This window comes from Corticium candelabrum, chromosome 21, assembly GCF_963422355.1.
Source record: "Corticium candelabrum chromosome 21, ooCorCand1.1, whole genome shotgun sequence".
Lineage (NCBI taxonomy): Eukaryota > Metazoa > Porifera > Homoscleromorpha > Homosclerophorida > Plakinidae > Corticium > Corticium candelabrum.
The window spans coordinates 450001-467500 of NC_085105.1; the positions used below are offsets into that span (position 1 = coordinate 450001).

At 42.2% G+C, this 17500-nt stretch overlaps 4 protein-coding genes across 4 annotated transcripts in view; 3 read left to right on the top strand and 1 right to left on the bottom strand.

Moving 5' to 3' along the window:
* The window catches only part of LOC134196500 (lysosome-associated membrane glycoprotein 1-like), a 3855-nt gene extending 1502 nt beyond the window's left edge, over window positions 1-2353 (top strand). Inside the window, exons 2-6 of the mRNA XM_062665644.1 lie at window positions 349-806; window positions 896-1072; window positions 1146-1233; window positions 1369-1551; window positions 1975-2353. Of these exons, the coding sequence (XP_062521628.1) occupies window positions 349-806; window positions 896-1072; window positions 1146-1233; window positions 1369-1551; window positions 1975-2120 (1052 nt within the window). The 3' untranslated portion in view covers window positions 2121-2353. The remainder of the gene's footprint in view (window positions 1-348; window positions 807-895; window positions 1073-1145; window positions 1234-1368; window positions 1552-1974) is intronic.
* A 459-nt stretch (window positions 2354-2812) lies between these two features.
* On the top strand, window positions 2813-9382 carry LOC134196670 (uncharacterized). The gene is made up of 12 exons (XM_062665880.1): window positions 2813-3092; window positions 3761-3854; window positions 3954-4327; window positions 4773-4881; window positions 4949-5056; window positions 5361-5444; window positions 5530-5625; window positions 5886-5993; window positions 6060-6176; window positions 6350-6463; window positions 6854-6952; window positions 9088-9382. Exons 1-12 carry the CDS (start codon window positions 2836-2838, stop codon window positions 9301-9303), a joined length of 1776 nt encoding a protein of 591 aa, XP_062521864.1. The 5' UTR covers window positions 2813-2835; the 3' UTR covers window positions 9304-9382.
* Window positions 9383-9447: 65 nt separating this feature from the next.
* The window catches only part of LOC134196920 (UV radiation resistance-associated protein-like), a 16122-nt gene continuing 8069 nt past the window's right edge, over window positions 9448-17500 (top strand). The window contains exons 1-6 of the mRNA XM_062666143.1: window positions 9448-9511; window positions 9571-9682; window positions 11897-11931; window positions 11990-12053; window positions 12705-12802; window positions 12862-12951. Of these exons, the coding sequence (XP_062522127.1) occupies window positions 9461-9511; window positions 9571-9682; window positions 11897-11931; window positions 11990-12053; window positions 12705-12802; window positions 12862-12951 (450 nt within the window). The 5' untranslated portion in view covers window positions 9448-9460. The remainder of the gene's footprint in view (window positions 9512-9570; window positions 9683-11896; window positions 11932-11989; window positions 12054-12704; window positions 12803-12861; window positions 12952-17500) is intronic.
* LOC134196923 (uncharacterized) lies at window positions 15172-16117 on the bottom strand. Its single transcript, XM_062666146.1, has one exon. The coding sequence runs from the start codon at window positions 15985-15987 to the stop codon at window positions 15241-15243; it is 747 nt and encodes a 248-aa protein (XP_062522130.1). The 5' UTR covers window positions 15988-16117; the 3' UTR covers window positions 15172-15240.

The following is a 17500-nucleotide window of genomic DNA, read 5'->3' on the forward strand; positions in this document are numbered from 1 at the left end:
AACTCACTGGTAGTCGAACTGGCAAGTTTCAGGTAGGTAATAGACGTGGACTCAATTTCCTGGGATGAACACACAGGTGTACAGAATATTGGTATGCCATGCGCAATTTCCGCTATATTGGTCACGTGATTTTATAGTTATGTGACTACAACACTTGCAGGGTCGTGTGTGTGTGTGTGTGTGTGTGTGTGTGTTTGTGTGTGTGTGTGTGTGTGTGTGTGTGTGTGATAATACCAAGGTTATGGACGATATGTCGTTCGAATGCTGTTTGTACCTGCAGTTTATCGTATTCGTTCTCTTAGTCTTTGTTCTATGTCAGTCATGCTCTCTTTTTAATCATATTACCAGATGCTACTCGAAGTGTAACAAGCACAGCAGAGGCAGCTGCTAACACCACAACTGAAGCGCCCACAACTGCTAAGGCCACAACTGCAACGCCCACGACTTCTGACGTCACAACTGCAGGTCCCACGACTTCTAACGCCACAACTGCAGGTCCCACAACTGCAGGTCCCACAACTGCAGGTCCCACAACTGCAGGTCCCACGACTTCTAATGCCACAACTGCAGGTCCCACAACTGCAGGTCCCACGACTGCAGGTCCCACGACTGCAGGTCCCACGACTTCTAATGCCACGAATACCACGACTGCAGCTCCTGTTAAGCCCACAACTGAAGCGCCTGTCAAGCCAACAACAGCACCTTTCAGTAAGGCCTACCAGTACAACGTCACCGGAATGGTACACAACAAATCGGAGGTTTGCCTGAGGCTGGAGACCGCACTGAAGTTTAACATCTCCTACATGGTACGTCTCGGTCAATACCGGATCACATAGTACTCACATACTTCACTAACTTAATCCACTTTCTTACAAATGTCGTATGTTGATCACAGAGCACGCGTACCAACAAAACAGCTTACTTTCCTGTCGTCTTCGTTCACAACAAAAAGACTAAAGTGTCTGGACATTGCGGTACTCATGTCAATAATAACAAATCTCGTCTTGCAATGTCGGACATCACCATCGTGTACGATGACATCTACACCGTCACGTTCACGTACACTTATAATGTCAGTGACGATGAGTGGATCGTGGATAGTGGATCGTACAAATGTGTATGCACGTTTTGTGTGTGATGTGTAGGGTTCGATGGGGGATGGAAAATGGTTTCAAAGTGATGTGAAATTCACATACGATTTAAGGATGGTTTCTGATGTGAAGAACCCGAATGGTAAGTGAGTCGTGTGATGTTGGAGTCATACGTTGTATGGAGATATAACGTGTGTGTGTGTGTGTGTGTGTGTGTGTGTGTGTATCGAGTGTGGAATGTATTGTATGTATTGTATCAATTTGTTTTTGTTTATAGAGATTATTACTGTGCATAACTCGACTAGGCAGCATGCTGTGGGTGGTGATTATTCGTTGACTTGTAACGCGCAACGGTCACTCGGCTTGAATGATACGATGAAGAAGCAGTTGGTGGTGATGGTGATTAAGGATATGCACGTGCAAGCGTTTAATGTCACAGCTGGTGGTGACTTTTCCTCTGGTTAGAGTCGTAGACTGTTTTGTATGGCAACTTGTGGGTAATAGATTAGAGAATGGGAAGTTGGTGAGAGAGGTAGGGAGACAGACAGACAGACAGACAGACAGACGGACGGTTGGACGTAGATGTAGGGTTGTGTGTGACTGACTGACACATTGATAGACAAACTCAGAGACAGACAGGTAGACTGACTGACAGACAAACACAGACAGACAGATAGACAGACAGACAGACACATTGATAAACAGACTGACTGACTGGCTGACACATTGATAGACAAACACAGACAGACAGACAAACACAGAGACAGACTGGCTAACACATTGATAGACAAACACAGAGACAGACAACAGCAATGAGAGTCGGCAGTTTGACACACAATTGAGGTTGTTATAACGTTTAATATTATATTCCGATTTTTTCCAGATGCTCACTGTCCTGCGGACAACAGTACCAACAACATCGTTCCTATTGCAGTCGGCTGTGCTCTCGCTGCACTCGTTCTTATCGTTCTCATAGCATATCTTATCGGACGGAAGCGCAACAGCCAAGCGGGCTACCAATCTGTCTAGTGAACGCATCAGGAACACATTAGGGGGCACTTATTTGAGACCAACAGCATGAGCTTGTCTGTGGCGTTATATTAGCAGAGTACTGTGTGACTGTCTTGTACTAGTATGGAGTTTAGTCAATTTGTAGTACGGTCTCACAAACTGTTATTTATGTCTCTTGTGTTGAATGGCTCTTGTTGACTAGATGTTGGTATCCTCTAGTGAGCGTGGAAATACGACTAAATGGTCTTTGAGATTACCGCTGATTGACATTTAATTATAATTTTAGTGCGAAATGACTAGGAAGTTGTGAAATCAGTCGGTCGTTTGCTGTTTATTCGTAGCAAGTGGAAGACCATTTCTGTTGTATAAATGCATCTCTTGAGCTGATTCGGGGAGGTTTTGTATCCAATTTGTAATCTGATTGTGTTCTTTTAATTAATTAAACATTGCAACACAATGTCTCATTCTGAAACTAAAACTTTATCCAAACTTAACGCGCGTTACCAGTTAACGCACGTTACTATTTGTTAACGCACGTTATCTAACTATAATATTGTATAATTTTGTGCTATTGTTATTAACTAAAACGCTCGTTGTAATTTGTACTTTAACCAGCCAGTCTCATCGTATGTTATAATTGATAAAAACGGCTAAAAATAACTTAACATTATGACGTCATTTCCTGGACACTCAATCGCACGTGACGTTTTCCTGCTCGTCTTTCAATGTTGTGATGTTTGTTGCTCGTCGTGACTCCGTCGACGAGAGCAACTGGACTGTCGTCTGCTCGGAAGTCAGTGCACTTGTCGACGATCATGAGGGAGCAGACCGAGCGAAGAGCACAGACAGAGATGCTTATGACGTCAGCTTGTTCAACCTGCAGACTGTGACGAGGAGACATTGGAAGACGGACGAGACACGGAGTTGCTGTGCCAATGAGATGTGTGGGAAGAAGTTTACGTTGACGCAGAGGAGGAAGCACTGCAGGAGGTTGAATTTGGATTTTTGAGTACTGTAGTACCTAGTGTGGATTGGGTTTGAATAAACAGAGCGGCAGGAATGAATAATTAAAGCAAATATTGTATGTTCAATTATTTGCTCATCTGTGTGTCTGCTTATCTGTTTGTTTATTGTCTTGCGTTTGTATATGGATAGATCAGTCTGTCTGGCTGTTGGTCTTTCTGTTTGTCTGTGTGTTTGTCTTTATCTGTCTGTCTGTCCGTCTGTCTGTCTGTCTGTCTGTCTGTCTGTCTGTCTGTTTGTCTGTCTGTTTGTTTGTATTTCTGTCTGTTTGTCCATCTGTCTGTCTATCTGTCTGTCTATGTGTCTGTCTGTCTGTCTGTCTGTCTGTCTGTGTGTCTGTCTCTCTGTCTCTCTGTCTGTCTATCTGTCTGTTTGTCTTTCTGTGTGTCAGTCTGTCTGTCTGTCTGTTTGTCTGTCTGTCTATCTATCTGTTTGGCTGGCTGGCTGGCTGGCTGCCTGCCTGCCTGCCTGCCTGTCTTCTGTCTGTCTGTTTGTTTGTTTGTTTGTCCATCTTTTTGTCTATTTGTTTGTCCATCTTTTTGTCTATTTGTTTGTCTGTTTGTCCATCTGTCTGTCTGCCACATGATCACATTTTTGTTTAATTAAGTTTATAGAGGCAACAATATGTTTTTCAGGTGTGGTGATATTTTTTGCTCTGATTGTACTGGATACAGGAGGAAGCTGAACAAGTTTGCTCAACCTGATCCACTGAACGGTGAAATGCAGCCAGTGAGCAAACTAGACCAACCCCAGCACAGACTGCACAAATAAGCACACATGCACAATATTATCTGTGATGCATCATCTGTTAATTGTTGACTGTTTTAGGTCTGCTCCTTGTGTTATGATCAAGGCCCACAGACAGTGGGGATGTGGAGGTCATGGACGTCGACATTCAATGCAATGCGAAGTCATCAGAGAGCAAGAAGGCAAAGCACTAGACAACGATTAACGTCGTCACCGAGGATTAACAGTATTTTAATGAGACGACATCTGGCTGTCCAAGATGAGCTACAGCGTTTGTTGAAGGGATTTCAGTCAAAAGCTGGGACGCGGGTGAAGTCAACAGTTGTTGAGTTGGCTACACCACTGGGTGTCCCAGATTGGCAGAAATCTCGATGTTGGGAGGAGAGTAGTGCGATTTCAAACTGTACAGACTGTTTGTGCGAGTTTGGAATTTTTAAGAAGAAACATCACTGCAGGTTGGTTTATTTATTAATTAAATTATTTTAATGTTTGAAGTGATGGTATATATATACAGCATTGTTCACACGACAATATGCGTACCATACATGTGTGTGTGTGTGTGTGTGTGTGTGTGTGTGTGTGTGTGTGTGTGTGTGTGTGTGTGTGTGTGTGTGTGTGTGTGTGTGTGTGTGTGTGTGTGTGTGTGTGTGTGTGTGTGTGTGTGTGTGTGTGTGTGTGTGTGTGTGTGTGTGTGTGTGGTATGTGTGTGTGTGTGTGTGTGTGTGTGTGTGTGTGTGTGTGTGTGTGTGTGTGTGTGTGTGTGTGTGTGTGTTGTGTATACGGATCAACAGAATAATAGACTAATAACAGACGTTTCATAGACAATTAAGTGGAAAGCAGATTGAAACATAGACTGTCAATGGTCAGCAGCATATAACTCTTCCCTGTGTATTTATTCAGGGTGTGTGGATATATTTTCTGTGGTAAGTGTTGCACATCGGATCTCCTAATTTATCTCCCAGAGAATTCAAATTGTCAACCATTGTGGGCTCTCAATGGCAAGGAAGGAGTGTGTAGTCATTCACATCTGTTATGTGTTGCCTTTCTAAATGTTGGCATTGTGTGTTTACTTGTAGTGTCCTGATAAGAAACCTGATGTTTGTTTGCTTCTAATGGTGTGTGTTAAATGCTCGGCCGCTTTGGAAAAATTGAAATGCCAAGAACTGTTTTCTTCTGTTGAAGAGGTATTGACGCATGTCGACCATGAGGCAGCTTGTGTCTGTCCATCTGTTTGTCTGTTTGTCTTTCTGGCTTCTGTTTTCCTTATACATAACTTCTTTGGTTTCTTTTCCTCTTTCTGTTTCTGATTTTGGATTTTCCTCTTTCCTTTTCTGCTAATTCTGGTTTTCGTTTCTATTTCTGTTAGCTAGTTATCAGATAACCAGCTTAACTTAGTTAATTATGTAAAGGATATTGTGTGTTCTGTCTGTAGCTGTTTGCTACTCTAACTCTACTCATTTTTCTTACTAACTTCACTGTTTTGTACAGGAGGAGAATGCTTTGTCAAGTATCAGTTTGCTGCACAGTCGCTTACTGAGACTGCAAACACAATTGGAAGAATCCATACCAAGGGTAAGCAGCAAGGCAATCAATCACGTTTGTTGTTGTTTGTTTTGCTCATACTGCATGATTACTTTTGTACTGATTTCTGCTATAGTATCAAGATGTTGTTGATGAGCTGAAAATTGGGGAGACGGGTCCTACTGCTATGCCATCTGATCCTAATTTTATCAAGTTGTTAGCGAAACTGCAGGTAATGCAATTAATTGTTAGAGAATTACAGAGATTCAGGAAATTACAGGTGGTTGTCAACTAGTAATGTGTGTGTGTCAACTAGTAATGTGCGTGTGTGTGTGTGTGTGTGTGTGTGTGTGTGTGTGTGTGTGTGTGCATGCGTGCAAGCGTGTGTGTGTGTGTGCATGCGTGCATGCATGCATGTGTGTGTGTGTGTGTGTGTGTGTGTGTGTGCACGCACGCACGCACGTGTGTTTCTCTATTTTATCATTCTACTAGGGAGACATATCTGACCATATGACAAACTTTGCAGTTTGTCTCCAACGGATTAAGACAATCAAGCCATCGACTTCCACACAACAGTTACTGAGGGGACGGATTGCTAAAGTAAATCAACAAATGGTGACTATGGTGGGAACATTGATGAGTAACGTCTTGGCGTGTGATTGGCAGGGAAAAGTTGATTTCTACCACAACCAGCAATGTCGATTCCGCGGATTGAAGGTTTTGCTACAATCTCATGTTTCTCCAGAGCTACTTGAAATGGTGCAAGATGAGATGGATTTTAAGGTGCTTGAGTGTGTTTGTGTCAATCATTAATATTAATGAATTCACCAGTTCTGACTGTCTGTACGTCTTCATTAGTTTGTTATTTCTATTTAGCAGTTCTAATGTGACGCAGCTAGTAAATCATAGTTGATGTATGTATGAAAATCTGTTTTACTGTATTTGTTGTTGTGTAGTCTATTCAATCAGCATACATTATAATCAGACAGATGGCATTGGAAGTGATTCGGCTGGCTGTCAGGCACAAATTGGATGAGGACATTCCTTACTTATGGACAGGACCAGAAGAAGTGTGTGTGTGTGTGTGTGTGTGTGTGTGTGTGTGTGTGTGTGTGTGTGTGTGTGCACGTGTGTGTGTGTGTGCGCACGTGTGTGTATGTGTGTGTGTGTGTGTGTGTGTGTGTGTGTGTGTTTGTGTGTGTGTTTGTGTGTGCGTACAACATAAACGGACAATCTGACAGACAGGATGGAGGACATGCAGTCAGATCCACATTTATGACAAATACTAAACAATGAAAGTCTTACTGTAGTAAAGGCAGTTGAATGGACGAACGAGTGAACAGACTGATACTCAAACAGACAAACTAACAGCCTGTCAGTCAGTCAGAAATTCAAACCATTTCTTAGACTTAAGCACATGCAATTTGAGTCGGAGAACTCCAAGGTTTTGTGGTCAACAGATATGTGGACGTGAGTTTCAGCGAGTAGTGGAGGAGAAAGGAGAGTCATGGGAAAGCCAGGCAGGGCAAATCGAAGCATTACTGAAGATCCAAATGGAGGTATGCAATATTGTGCGTTCATCCATAAATTAAAGGAACACTGACCAGTTTATGCGCATGCTCACTACTACACGTTTAAGTGTGAGATGGACATGGCTCGGTGTGTAGCCTGAGACAAATGTGTACGTCACGTGACCAAGTGAAGCACTAAGACTTGTAGTAATGACTTGAACTGGCGGTTTATAGGTTGCCGAAATTTGCACTTGATGCTTTGTTGTTTGTAACTTTTTTTCTTAATTATAATTAATATTGATACTTATGATTAATAATTTGTTTTAATAATTAATAAATGAATGTTTGTCTGTCTATTTGTCTGTCCGTTTGTTTGTCTAGTTGTGTTTCTATTTGTCTGTCTTGTTTGTTTGTCTGTATATTTGTCTGTTTAGTTGTCTGTCTATTTCTCTGCCTATTTGTCTGTCCTGTTTGTTTGTCTATCTATTTTGTCTGTTTATTTGTCTGTCTATTTGTCTGTCCTGTTTGTTTGTCTGTCTATTTGTCTGTTTGTTTGTCTGTCTATTTGTCTGTCTATTTGTCTGTCTATTTGTCTGTCTATTTGTCTGTCTATTTGTCTGTCTATTTGTCTGTCTATTTGTCTGTCTATTTGTCTGTCTATTTGTCTGTCTGTTTGTCTGTCTATTTGTCTGTCTATTTGTCTGTCTATTTGTCTGTCTATTTGTCTATCTGTTTGTCTGTCTGTTTGTCTGTCTATTTGTCTATCTATTTGTTTGTCTGTTTGTCTGTATATTTGTCTGTGTATTTGTCAGTCTATTTGTCCATCTGTTTGTCTGTATGGAGTTTGAGGTTAATTTGGTGTGTGCTTGTTTAATTAACTTTGTTTTGCCATGATATGTACGTTATTGAGTATAATGAATTATAATGTACTTGTCTCGGTTTCAATCAATTTTGGTCTCTATTTGTATGACTATTCCATCGATGTGCAATTAGTGGCAGTAGACCTTGTTTGCACATGACTTGCTTTTTCTATTTGCACTTTCTATATGTTTAATATCAATTCATGGCAGCAGCCAATCAAATTTTCAACGTACACATTGAGAGCATTTGCTACTTGTGCAGTTCGTTACATTTCTACACATAACATGCTAAGTGCAACCATACAGCCATACTAATATCTAGAGTTTGTTCTATCGTTCACATCAGCAATCATTGCTGAGACACGAATGTCTTAACTGATTACATCGTGTCTCTACCATTGCGGCGTTTTCCTTTTCTTGATGCTAGAGTTATGCGTCGTATTTCTTCTAGGACACGATGTGTGTTATTTGGTGTGTTTTTGATGTTACAGCCGACTCCTACTTGTTCCCTTTCCCACGTCCATTTTTCTGTTTTTGGTTTCTTGTCATTCTTCCTCTCACATGCCTGTTTTCTTAGTACCCACACAGATGATGTTGCATTTTCACACTGAAACTTTCCGCGATACTCCATGTCATCCTGGCAGTAGACATGATACACAACTGGGGGAAAACGGTGTTTGTCATGGCTACAGATGATGTTTGACTTGCAGACTGTGTTTGGTTGTTTGTCAAGCTGCTTTGACTGAGATTTCCCACAGTCCGTTACCAAAGTTTCGGACAACATAAACTGTTTGTACTGATTGAGTGTTGAGGTGTAGTTGAGTTGTATAAACTTTCCAAACTTGCCGTCGAGAATCGTTTTACTGACAGGATTGCATCGAGTCTCTCCTGGAAACTTTGACTTCTTTGATGAGCTTTCCCTTAAGCTTTCTTTCTCTTTCTGCTTTGTTGTTTGCGTTTGCGTGCAGAGCAGCACAGAAGGAACGATGAAGAGTGAACTGAATAGCAGAATGAATCTTGTCATTCTAGAGTCGACAACAACAAGCAAGAGTGACTGGTGTAGCATGCGAGTCGCATGTCTTATACTCTGTTGCTTGTATATTCCCCTATGGCATGCTGCCAGGCCTTGTGACTTGCGGATTTTTACGGTTCATGGCGCAAGATAGTAAAGTAATGTACTTTCATTAACATATTGTATGCGTACATGTAGGGGATTGGCGTTGTCATGGTGACGAATCAAAACTAGTCGCAAATAGGATCACGCCTTTTTCTGTCGGCTTGTTTTCTTTGATGTTTGATATTTATATTTGATATTGTGTTTAGAATCACTGCCTTATTCGTCCTTCAAAGAAACTTACTCAACGGTTGGGTAAACGTCACGTGATCCCATTCATGCTTACAAGGCTGGAGGCGTTGCTGTTGCAGACGGCCCGACAGCTGGAAACTAAGACATCTGCGAAGAAGTATAAAGAGACGAAGAGAAGTATTCGAGACTTGCAAGTGGCAATAAGTCGTTTAGCCCAGAATTGTACTCATTAGTGTCAATCGATCACTCATCGGGATTTCTTATTGTACACAATAGTTGTGAGTCGTTCCTGCTATAAATAAAGTAGTAAATTCCGCATTTGCAACGTCCCGCGGGTGGGTAAACATCCGCGTAACGCGCGTTACATTTATCCGGGTTACGACATTAGGTATGTCCCTTTCTCTGAGGAGCGGAGAACATGTCGACCTTCCATCACAGCAAGTAACTCACACAACAATTCTAACTACTTTATCACAAACTTCATATTGTCTTTCATTCAGAGAAGACTTAGACACCTAAGAAGCATTTCCGCCCGCAATTTGACTTTATCCAATAACGAAGACGTTCTGTTGGACACATACTTTACTCTACATGTTCCTGGACGCAGTCAAGGTAAGTGTCTTGTCGACGTATTGAATCTGGAGTGAGTTATTGCGTGGGCGTGGTCAGTGGTACAGTGTACACACACTGATAAGATCCGATGACGTCACACTTGTAGCAATACGCGCCGCGTCACCAACTGAGATGGTTGTGTGTGTGTGTGTGTGTGTGTGTGTGTGTGTGTGTGTGTGTGTGTGTGTGTGTGTGTGTGTGTGTGTGTGTGTGTGTTTTTGTGTGTGCTGGTTGCTGCTGTTTCCTGCAGATTAGTGTCATGTGCCTGTCCACATGACACGTGTTGCTATACAATGTTGCAAATGATGAGATCTGTTGAAGCATAATTAAACTAATTTGTAGACAATACAGAAAGCGTGTAAACTGCTGATTCGGACTGGAGGGGGGATCTAAGTTTGTCCTTCTTTCCTTAAATGCTGAAACTAAGAAATAAGTTATAAATGTATAGCCGATAATATGAAACAGAAGGCCAATACATGAACTCATTTCTACATATAGTTTATATATGTACTCATTTTCATACCATATTACCTCACAGAGGGGTATGCCCTAAAAGGCTTAGCAGGGGGTGCCATCAATGAAACGTGGCTTGCTCTTAGAAGCAAGATATCCTTGAAGCTCCAGACATTCTCATTGCACCAGCTCTGAGCATGCGTGACTAGTCTGCTAGTGCGACTGATATGTATATTGCTCATGTTGATGACAAGGTTGATCTTACAGAGGGTTGAAAATTGGTGAAACCGTATGCACTTTGGGTACTTTGTTTGGTGTTACCGCAGAAGAGCACAATTTGCAGTAGCCTCGAATTTCCAGACCAGAGAGCGCGTGAACTCTAGTCTGGACCAAGTCGATACTAAATGATTTTGGAAGTACTTATGAAAAGTGATGCTAAATGGTAGTCTAACAGCTAGTCTAAACAGTGTCAGATCGTTTTACCTAGATCAACATATCATGAGATCTCACGAACAAAGAAGAGACGTCTGCCATGTTAGCGGCGATATCTTGGTTGACGGCATGAAACGACGACTCTTTGATTCTTTGGCAGACTGCTAGCTAGTCTAACTGCTCTACTGGTGAGACTGTACCACTTGACCAGTTGTCAAAGATGATGGTTTAGCGATGCTGCTGTGCATGTCCTGTCACCGCAAGCTTGAAAATATCGAAGAACTGAACTAAAACTAAGATGTGTGCATGCACCAGAGTCTTCATCACTGTTCTGGCGTGCACTTAGCCGCCCACAAGGATTTCACATGCACCGAATCAGCTTTAGTGCACTTAGCATAACCAATTATTGCTAAACCAATCAGAATTTACAACCGACATTCCGGTTGTAAGGAGCTGATTGGCTTAGAAGGCTATTTCCGAAATCATTTTTGTATTGAATTGGTTCAGACTAGAGTTTGTGCGCTTTGCGCGCTCTCTGGTCTGGAAGTTCGAGGCTAACTTTACAGGTGCCTCAAGGGTTGTGTGATCTCATCACAAATTGTGTCTAGTTTTCATATATAGTCATTTCCATATATAGTCATTTCCATATATAGTCATTTCCATATATAGTTATTTTTATATATAGTCATTTTCATATATAGTCATTTCTATAAATACTGTAAATCAACGAAATTTGTAAGCATCTAACTTTTGTAAATTTTGTAAGAGATCTCAGATTTACTAAAGTTAAATGCTTACTAATTTTTGTCACTCTCGGGGGGGGGGGGGGGGTAGCTACACTTGGCATGTACGAATAATCGTCACGTGTCACTCATGCCAGACAGACTGACACCTGGTGAGACAAGACACATGCCTAAGAAATAGCGGATATTTACGGGCTGGTGCTGTGGTTTTGACATGTCCGCATGTGGACACCTGGTGAGACTACTAGAAACTACACATGCCTAGGCACTTAGCAATACGTTGTGTTGTGCTGTGGTTTTGATAGCAATACGTTGTGTTGTGCTGTGGTTTTGATCCCATACCTGTTGATTTCGTGTTGTTGTTCTGCACAGAAAAGTGGCTATGTTCATCAACACTTACGAAAGTTGGCTGCTTACAAAGTCAAGTTTCCGCTTACGAAATTTTGTTGATTTACAGTAGTCATTATCATATTTAGTCATTTTCTTATTTTTTGTATGTGTAATCATTGTATATATAGTTAGTTTTGTTGATTGCTGTTATGTTGATACATATTATCGATGAATACGTTTGTTGATTATTTTGCAGAGTTCTATAGAAGTGAGGTGATACGTCAGGCATTGGTGGGTTGTATTGTGTTGAGAGCATGTCAGTGTTGTCTGAAATGATGGTGAATGTTAGAACCCAGATTGGGCTGCTCTTGATCCTCATTCCATGACAAATAAGACCAACACTGCGATTCCAGGTAGAGTGTGTCAAGTGCTTATTGTCTATCTGTTTGAGTGAATGTATTTACTGCAAGTGATATCAGTTGTGTGAGATGACTGTTTGTCAGTAAGTCTGTCTCTGCTTGATTGTTGGTGTGTGTGTGTGTGTGTGTGTGTGTGTGTGTGTGTGTGCATTTTTGTCTGTCTGTGTCTGTTTGTCTGTCTGTTTGTCTGTCTGTCTGTCTGTCTCTTTGTCTGATTGACAGATTGTATGTCTATGTCTGTATGTGTGTCTGTCTGTCAAACACTTTTAGTTTGACTGTCTGTTTGTCTGTCTGTCAAAGACTTTGTTTGTTTGTCTGTCTATATGTCTGTCTGTCTGTCTGTCAAAGACTTTTGTCTGTCTGTCGGTCAAAGACTTTGTTTGTTTGTCTGTCTATATGTCTGTCTGTCAAAGACGTTTATCTGTTTGTCTGTATGTTTGTCTGTTTCTGTCTGTCAAAGACTTTTTTGTCTGTCTGTCTCTATACGTCCTCTTATCTCTGCTGTCAGTCAGCAGGTAAACCATCAGTGTGTTTACATGTCAGTTTGTCAATTCAATTGTGAGTTTGCTTACATGCCATCATTATACTAATATCTATATCAAGCATATTTGCCATTATACTCATTTATACCAAACATATCTGCAGCATTTCAGATAAAGATTTGGGCGATAATTAGAGATGACATTCTACTCACCGTTGATTGGCTGGTGGATTTGGGTGCTCTTGTTTACATGGGAGATCGGGTATATGGAACGCTTTACTGTGTTGTACTTGGATGTTGTTGATCATGTGTTGTCATTAGGTTCGTTATGATAGTACAACATGTGGTCCTAATTCACTGATATTTGGCATGTTTAATGGCTACTATGGTGCTCCACCAGAACATTACTCGGTTTGTGAATTGTAGCTGTAGCAGTCAAGTATTTGTTTGTCTATTTGATTGTTTGTCTGTCTGTCTGTCTGTCTGTCTGTCTGTCTGTCTATTTGTGTGTCTGTCTGTCTGTCTGTCTGTCTGTCTGTCTGTCTGTCTGTTTGTCTTAAATCTATTCTCATAAATCAGTACTATTACAAGCTACATGATGATCTAAACTAAATAACTAAAACTACACAAACAAAAAGGACCCTTAGGCCCTACACATACAATGATTTAATAATTTGCAACTGTAGTATTCATTCTGTGAATGCTATATAACTTGTCTGCTATAACTTTAGCAAGGTTTCTCTGCAGTTGAATGGAGATGAGAGATCTCCACTTGGTCTTGAATTGGGCCTTGTTTTTCTTTTCCTCATTATCTCTAGACGACTCGGCCAGCTTGTTCAGATAGTTGGAGGCTTGTACAGTGAAACCTGTACTAAGTGACCACCTGTGGGACCCAGGGGTATTGGTCGCCTGGGACAGGTGGTCACTTAGTAGAAGAAGCCTCGCACTTCCACACATCTATAGCCCTGCATGCCAGACCACCACAACACGGAACTTACAAAGTGCTAAACGTCTCGTTTCTTGTTTTGTGCAATGTACATATTTCGTCCATGTGGTTACAGACTGTTATAATCAAAGCTAGCTACTGTGACAGGGAAAAGAAACTGGATAGAGTTTGCTGCTGCCTGGCTTCCAAACTCATCTTTTGCACCACACTTTCCAGCTTTGCAACCAAATCCAGCATTTTCTGATCATTTTTGATGAGTGAAAACTGGACTAGGTCGTCCACGAGCTCTACGGCTTGTTTGTAAGTTTGAACTCGAATTTGAGGTGGATCATAATCATCATCATCTTCAGTGTCACTTGTGTCAATGCCATGTTGTCCAGCGTCAACGACATCCTCTCTGTCTCGATCCTCACATCGCCTCTTTGCTTGATGTAGGAGTTCTTTTTCCCACTCGTCTCTGAATTCTTCACATCATCGCATGTGTGTCGGCAACACCTCTGAGAGGTGACAGCCGTGTTGGAATGTGTAGTCAAGACGAAAAAGTACATTGTGGTCTCTTAGAAGAGGTCTTAATTGCTGTAGGCCCTTTGGATTAGCGGTCGTTGATCGCGTTGGGCAGGTGGTTGCTTAGTACAGTAGCTATTGTATGGGACAACGTTTTGTGCAAGGCAGATGCGGTCACTAAAGCCGGGTGGTGGCTGAGAGAAGGTGGTCGCTGGTACAGGCTTCACTGTATCACCCAGCGACCAAAATGTTCAAGAACCAAGGGAACACAAGATGGTTTGATGCCTCCTGGAAGAAGCTCTTGGTTGTATTCAACCTCTTTCTCTCCTCCCTCCTTGAGGCCGCGATACCTGCTGTGCTAGCAGCCAATGCTAGCAAGTCAGTGCATCAGGGATGTGCTAGAGAAATGTCTAGTTCTGTGTCGTGGCCAGTTTGAGGATCAATAACAACAATGTCTGGTCTGTTGTCATTGTTGAGGTATTAATGAGTTGGTTCTTTGGTGTGCTGGAAGTTCAGTTCGGTCAAACACTTTGATCATACACGCATGATAGCATTGTGTGTTTGAATAGGACCTCCTCCAGTTTTGCATGTGACCAAGTGGTAGCCTTCTTGGTCTAAATCTCTGCCACAATCACATCGTCCTGTGCATTGTGGTATCTTGCAGCCCAACCTGATCAGCGTTGCCAATTAAATTCTTTAGAAGATAGTGCAAGTGCTGAAATGGATTGGACTGCAGATAACCATGCTCCTGCACCCTGTCCTTGCAGTGATTGAAAGCGAGATCTATCTCTAGATGTACTGAGATGATCCATAAATTCTTGTACCTTGGATTTGTGATGGTTTTCTGTGAGCCTGTGCTGCAACTTAACATGATTCGTGACCAGATCTGGCAAAAATTCATCTGTAGGAAGAGAGTTGTAAAGGTCGTAGCCAATTGAACCAGCAGGCTGATTGCTGAGTAGTAAATTGGTGATGGCCTCTTTCATCTCTGGAAAACGCTGAGGTAATGGTGAACATTGTGTGAGCCCAACTTGCGAGGAAAGCAAAAGGAGCTGTTGTGACTGCAGACGTTAAACCTGTCTGTCTGTCTCTGTTTATCTGTTTGTCTATTTGTCTGTTTGTCTTTGTTTGTCTGTCTGTTTGTCTGTCTGTCTGTCTGTTTGTCTTTGTTTGTCTGTCTGTTTGTTTGTCAATACATATATTTTCAAACATGGAACTATTATACATCACTGCAAAGTACATAACTATAACTAAAGTCCAACACTAGTAACAACATAAAACTTGCAAACTACATACGAGAGGCTAGACTCTAGAGCTAGGTACAAGATACGCAAGTCAGAAGAAATGAATCCAAAGAAGACCAGGAGATGGTGACGACAGAATCCGAGAAGACGCACTAGGCCACGAGGGCAAGGTAAGGCTGCGATAATCCCAGATGCTGAAGTCACAAGATGGACGACAAGACGAAGAGGAAGACGAGATGATGACGACAGAATCTGGAGAAAACGCACTAGGCCACGAGGGCAAGGTAAGGCTGCGATAATCCCAGATGCTGAAGTCACAAGATGGACGACAAGACGAAGAGGTAGACGAGATGATGACGGCAAAATCTGGAGAACACGCACTCGGCCACAAGGGCAAGGTAAGGCTGCGATGATCCCAGACACTGAAGTCACGTGCACAAGATGGACGACAAGACGAAGGAAAGACGAGATGATGACGACAGAATCTGGAGAAGACGCACTAGGCCACGAGGGCAAGGTAAGGCTGCGATAATCCCACACGCTGAAGTCACAAGATGGACGATGAGACGAAGATGAGATGACGACGACAGAATCCGGAGAAAATGCACTAGACCACGAAGGCAAGGTAAGGCTGCAATGATCCCAGACACTGAAGCCACAAGAGTAAAGACAGAACGCAAACTCGATCACAACAAAAAAACATAAGCCACGGAAACAACATACGACGAAAAGAAACTCAACAAAAGCGTTCATTCCAGAAACGGGGACTCCATACAACCGAATACGACTGACGCAACCGACGAAAGCGGAAAGAACCGCTGACGCCAAAAAGAATCCTGAAAAAGCTCTCCTCTTCTGTTGATGACTTCTACTTTGCAGAAACTGTAGGTTGCAAGCACCGCTCTGTTTGTCTGTCTGTCTGTCTGTCTGTTTGTTTGTCTGTCTGTCTGTCTGTCTGTCTGTTTGTCTCTGTTTGTCTGTCTGTCTGTCTGTCTGTCTGTCTTGTCTTGTCTGTCTTGTCTGTTTGTCTGTCTGTCAATACATATATTTTCAAACATTGAACCATTATACACCATCTAAGCAAAGCAACTAAATACTACCCAAGCCAATAGGGCTTGGTTCTGTCTGTCTGTTTGTTTGTCTGTCTGTCTGTCTGTCTGTCTGTCTGTCTGTCCTGAAATATACCATCACGTGAGGCAAATGTATGACAGTCCGAGTACCTTGATTTATGTCAAGGGGAAAGATATAGTGAAACTACAATCAGAGGAAGGAGTTCACCAGGGTGACCCTCTTGGTCCAGTCCTGTTCTCAATTGCTTTACAACCAATCATTGCCTCAGTTCAAGACCGTCATCAAGATACAACTATGCTGGCGTATTTGGATGACGTATATGTTGTTGGTTTGCCTGAATCTTCCATCTCAGTCTTTGATGATGTAAAAGGCTCCCTCAAAGATGTTGGCCTGACTATACGAGACGAGAAATGCAAGCTGTATTACCCAGATGCGCCAGAGCACTTCGCTACAACAGTTCCTATTACAAGAGTAGGAGTCCATGTGTTGGGGACGCCTATAGGCGCACCTAGTTACATCCAATCAAGTTGTACAAGGGTAGCACAGGATGGCAGTTCACTTTGCTCTAAGCTAAAAGATCTTGATGATCCTCAGTGCAGTCTTCTGTTACTCAGACATTGCCACGTCCCAAAAATGAATCATCTTGCCAGGACTGTATCTCCCAGGGATGTATCAGAAGCTGCGGGTATCCATGACCTCCTTACCAGAAAGACTTTCACTGACATCATAGGATTGGATCGGTTGGACGACACCAAGTGGAAACAAGCATCCCTGAAAATTAAATTCGGTGGATTCGGGCTCACGTCAATTCGAGGTACAGCTCCTGCTGCATTTTTGGCAGCATGGGCACACTCACTTAAAGAACTCCCCAATAGATTTCCATCAATGTGTCGGGACTTAGAAAATCTCTATCAAAGCAGCCCTAAGAATGATTCCTCTACCATAAGGTCAACCTTGTATCAAGCAGTGTCTAATCTTCCTCCCAAGTCAAACTTGGACGATGAAGAAGAAGTTATATATCACACTCTAGAGGAGATGATCAAGAACCCCAGGAAACTACAGCATCGTTTATCAACGGACATTTCCTGCATGGAAGCAGCAACATTTACCAATAGAATAGTTGAGGAAAAGGACGCGGGAAGAATGAGATCCTTGCAAGGACGAGGGGCGGGAGGATGGCTTGAAACAGTCCCCA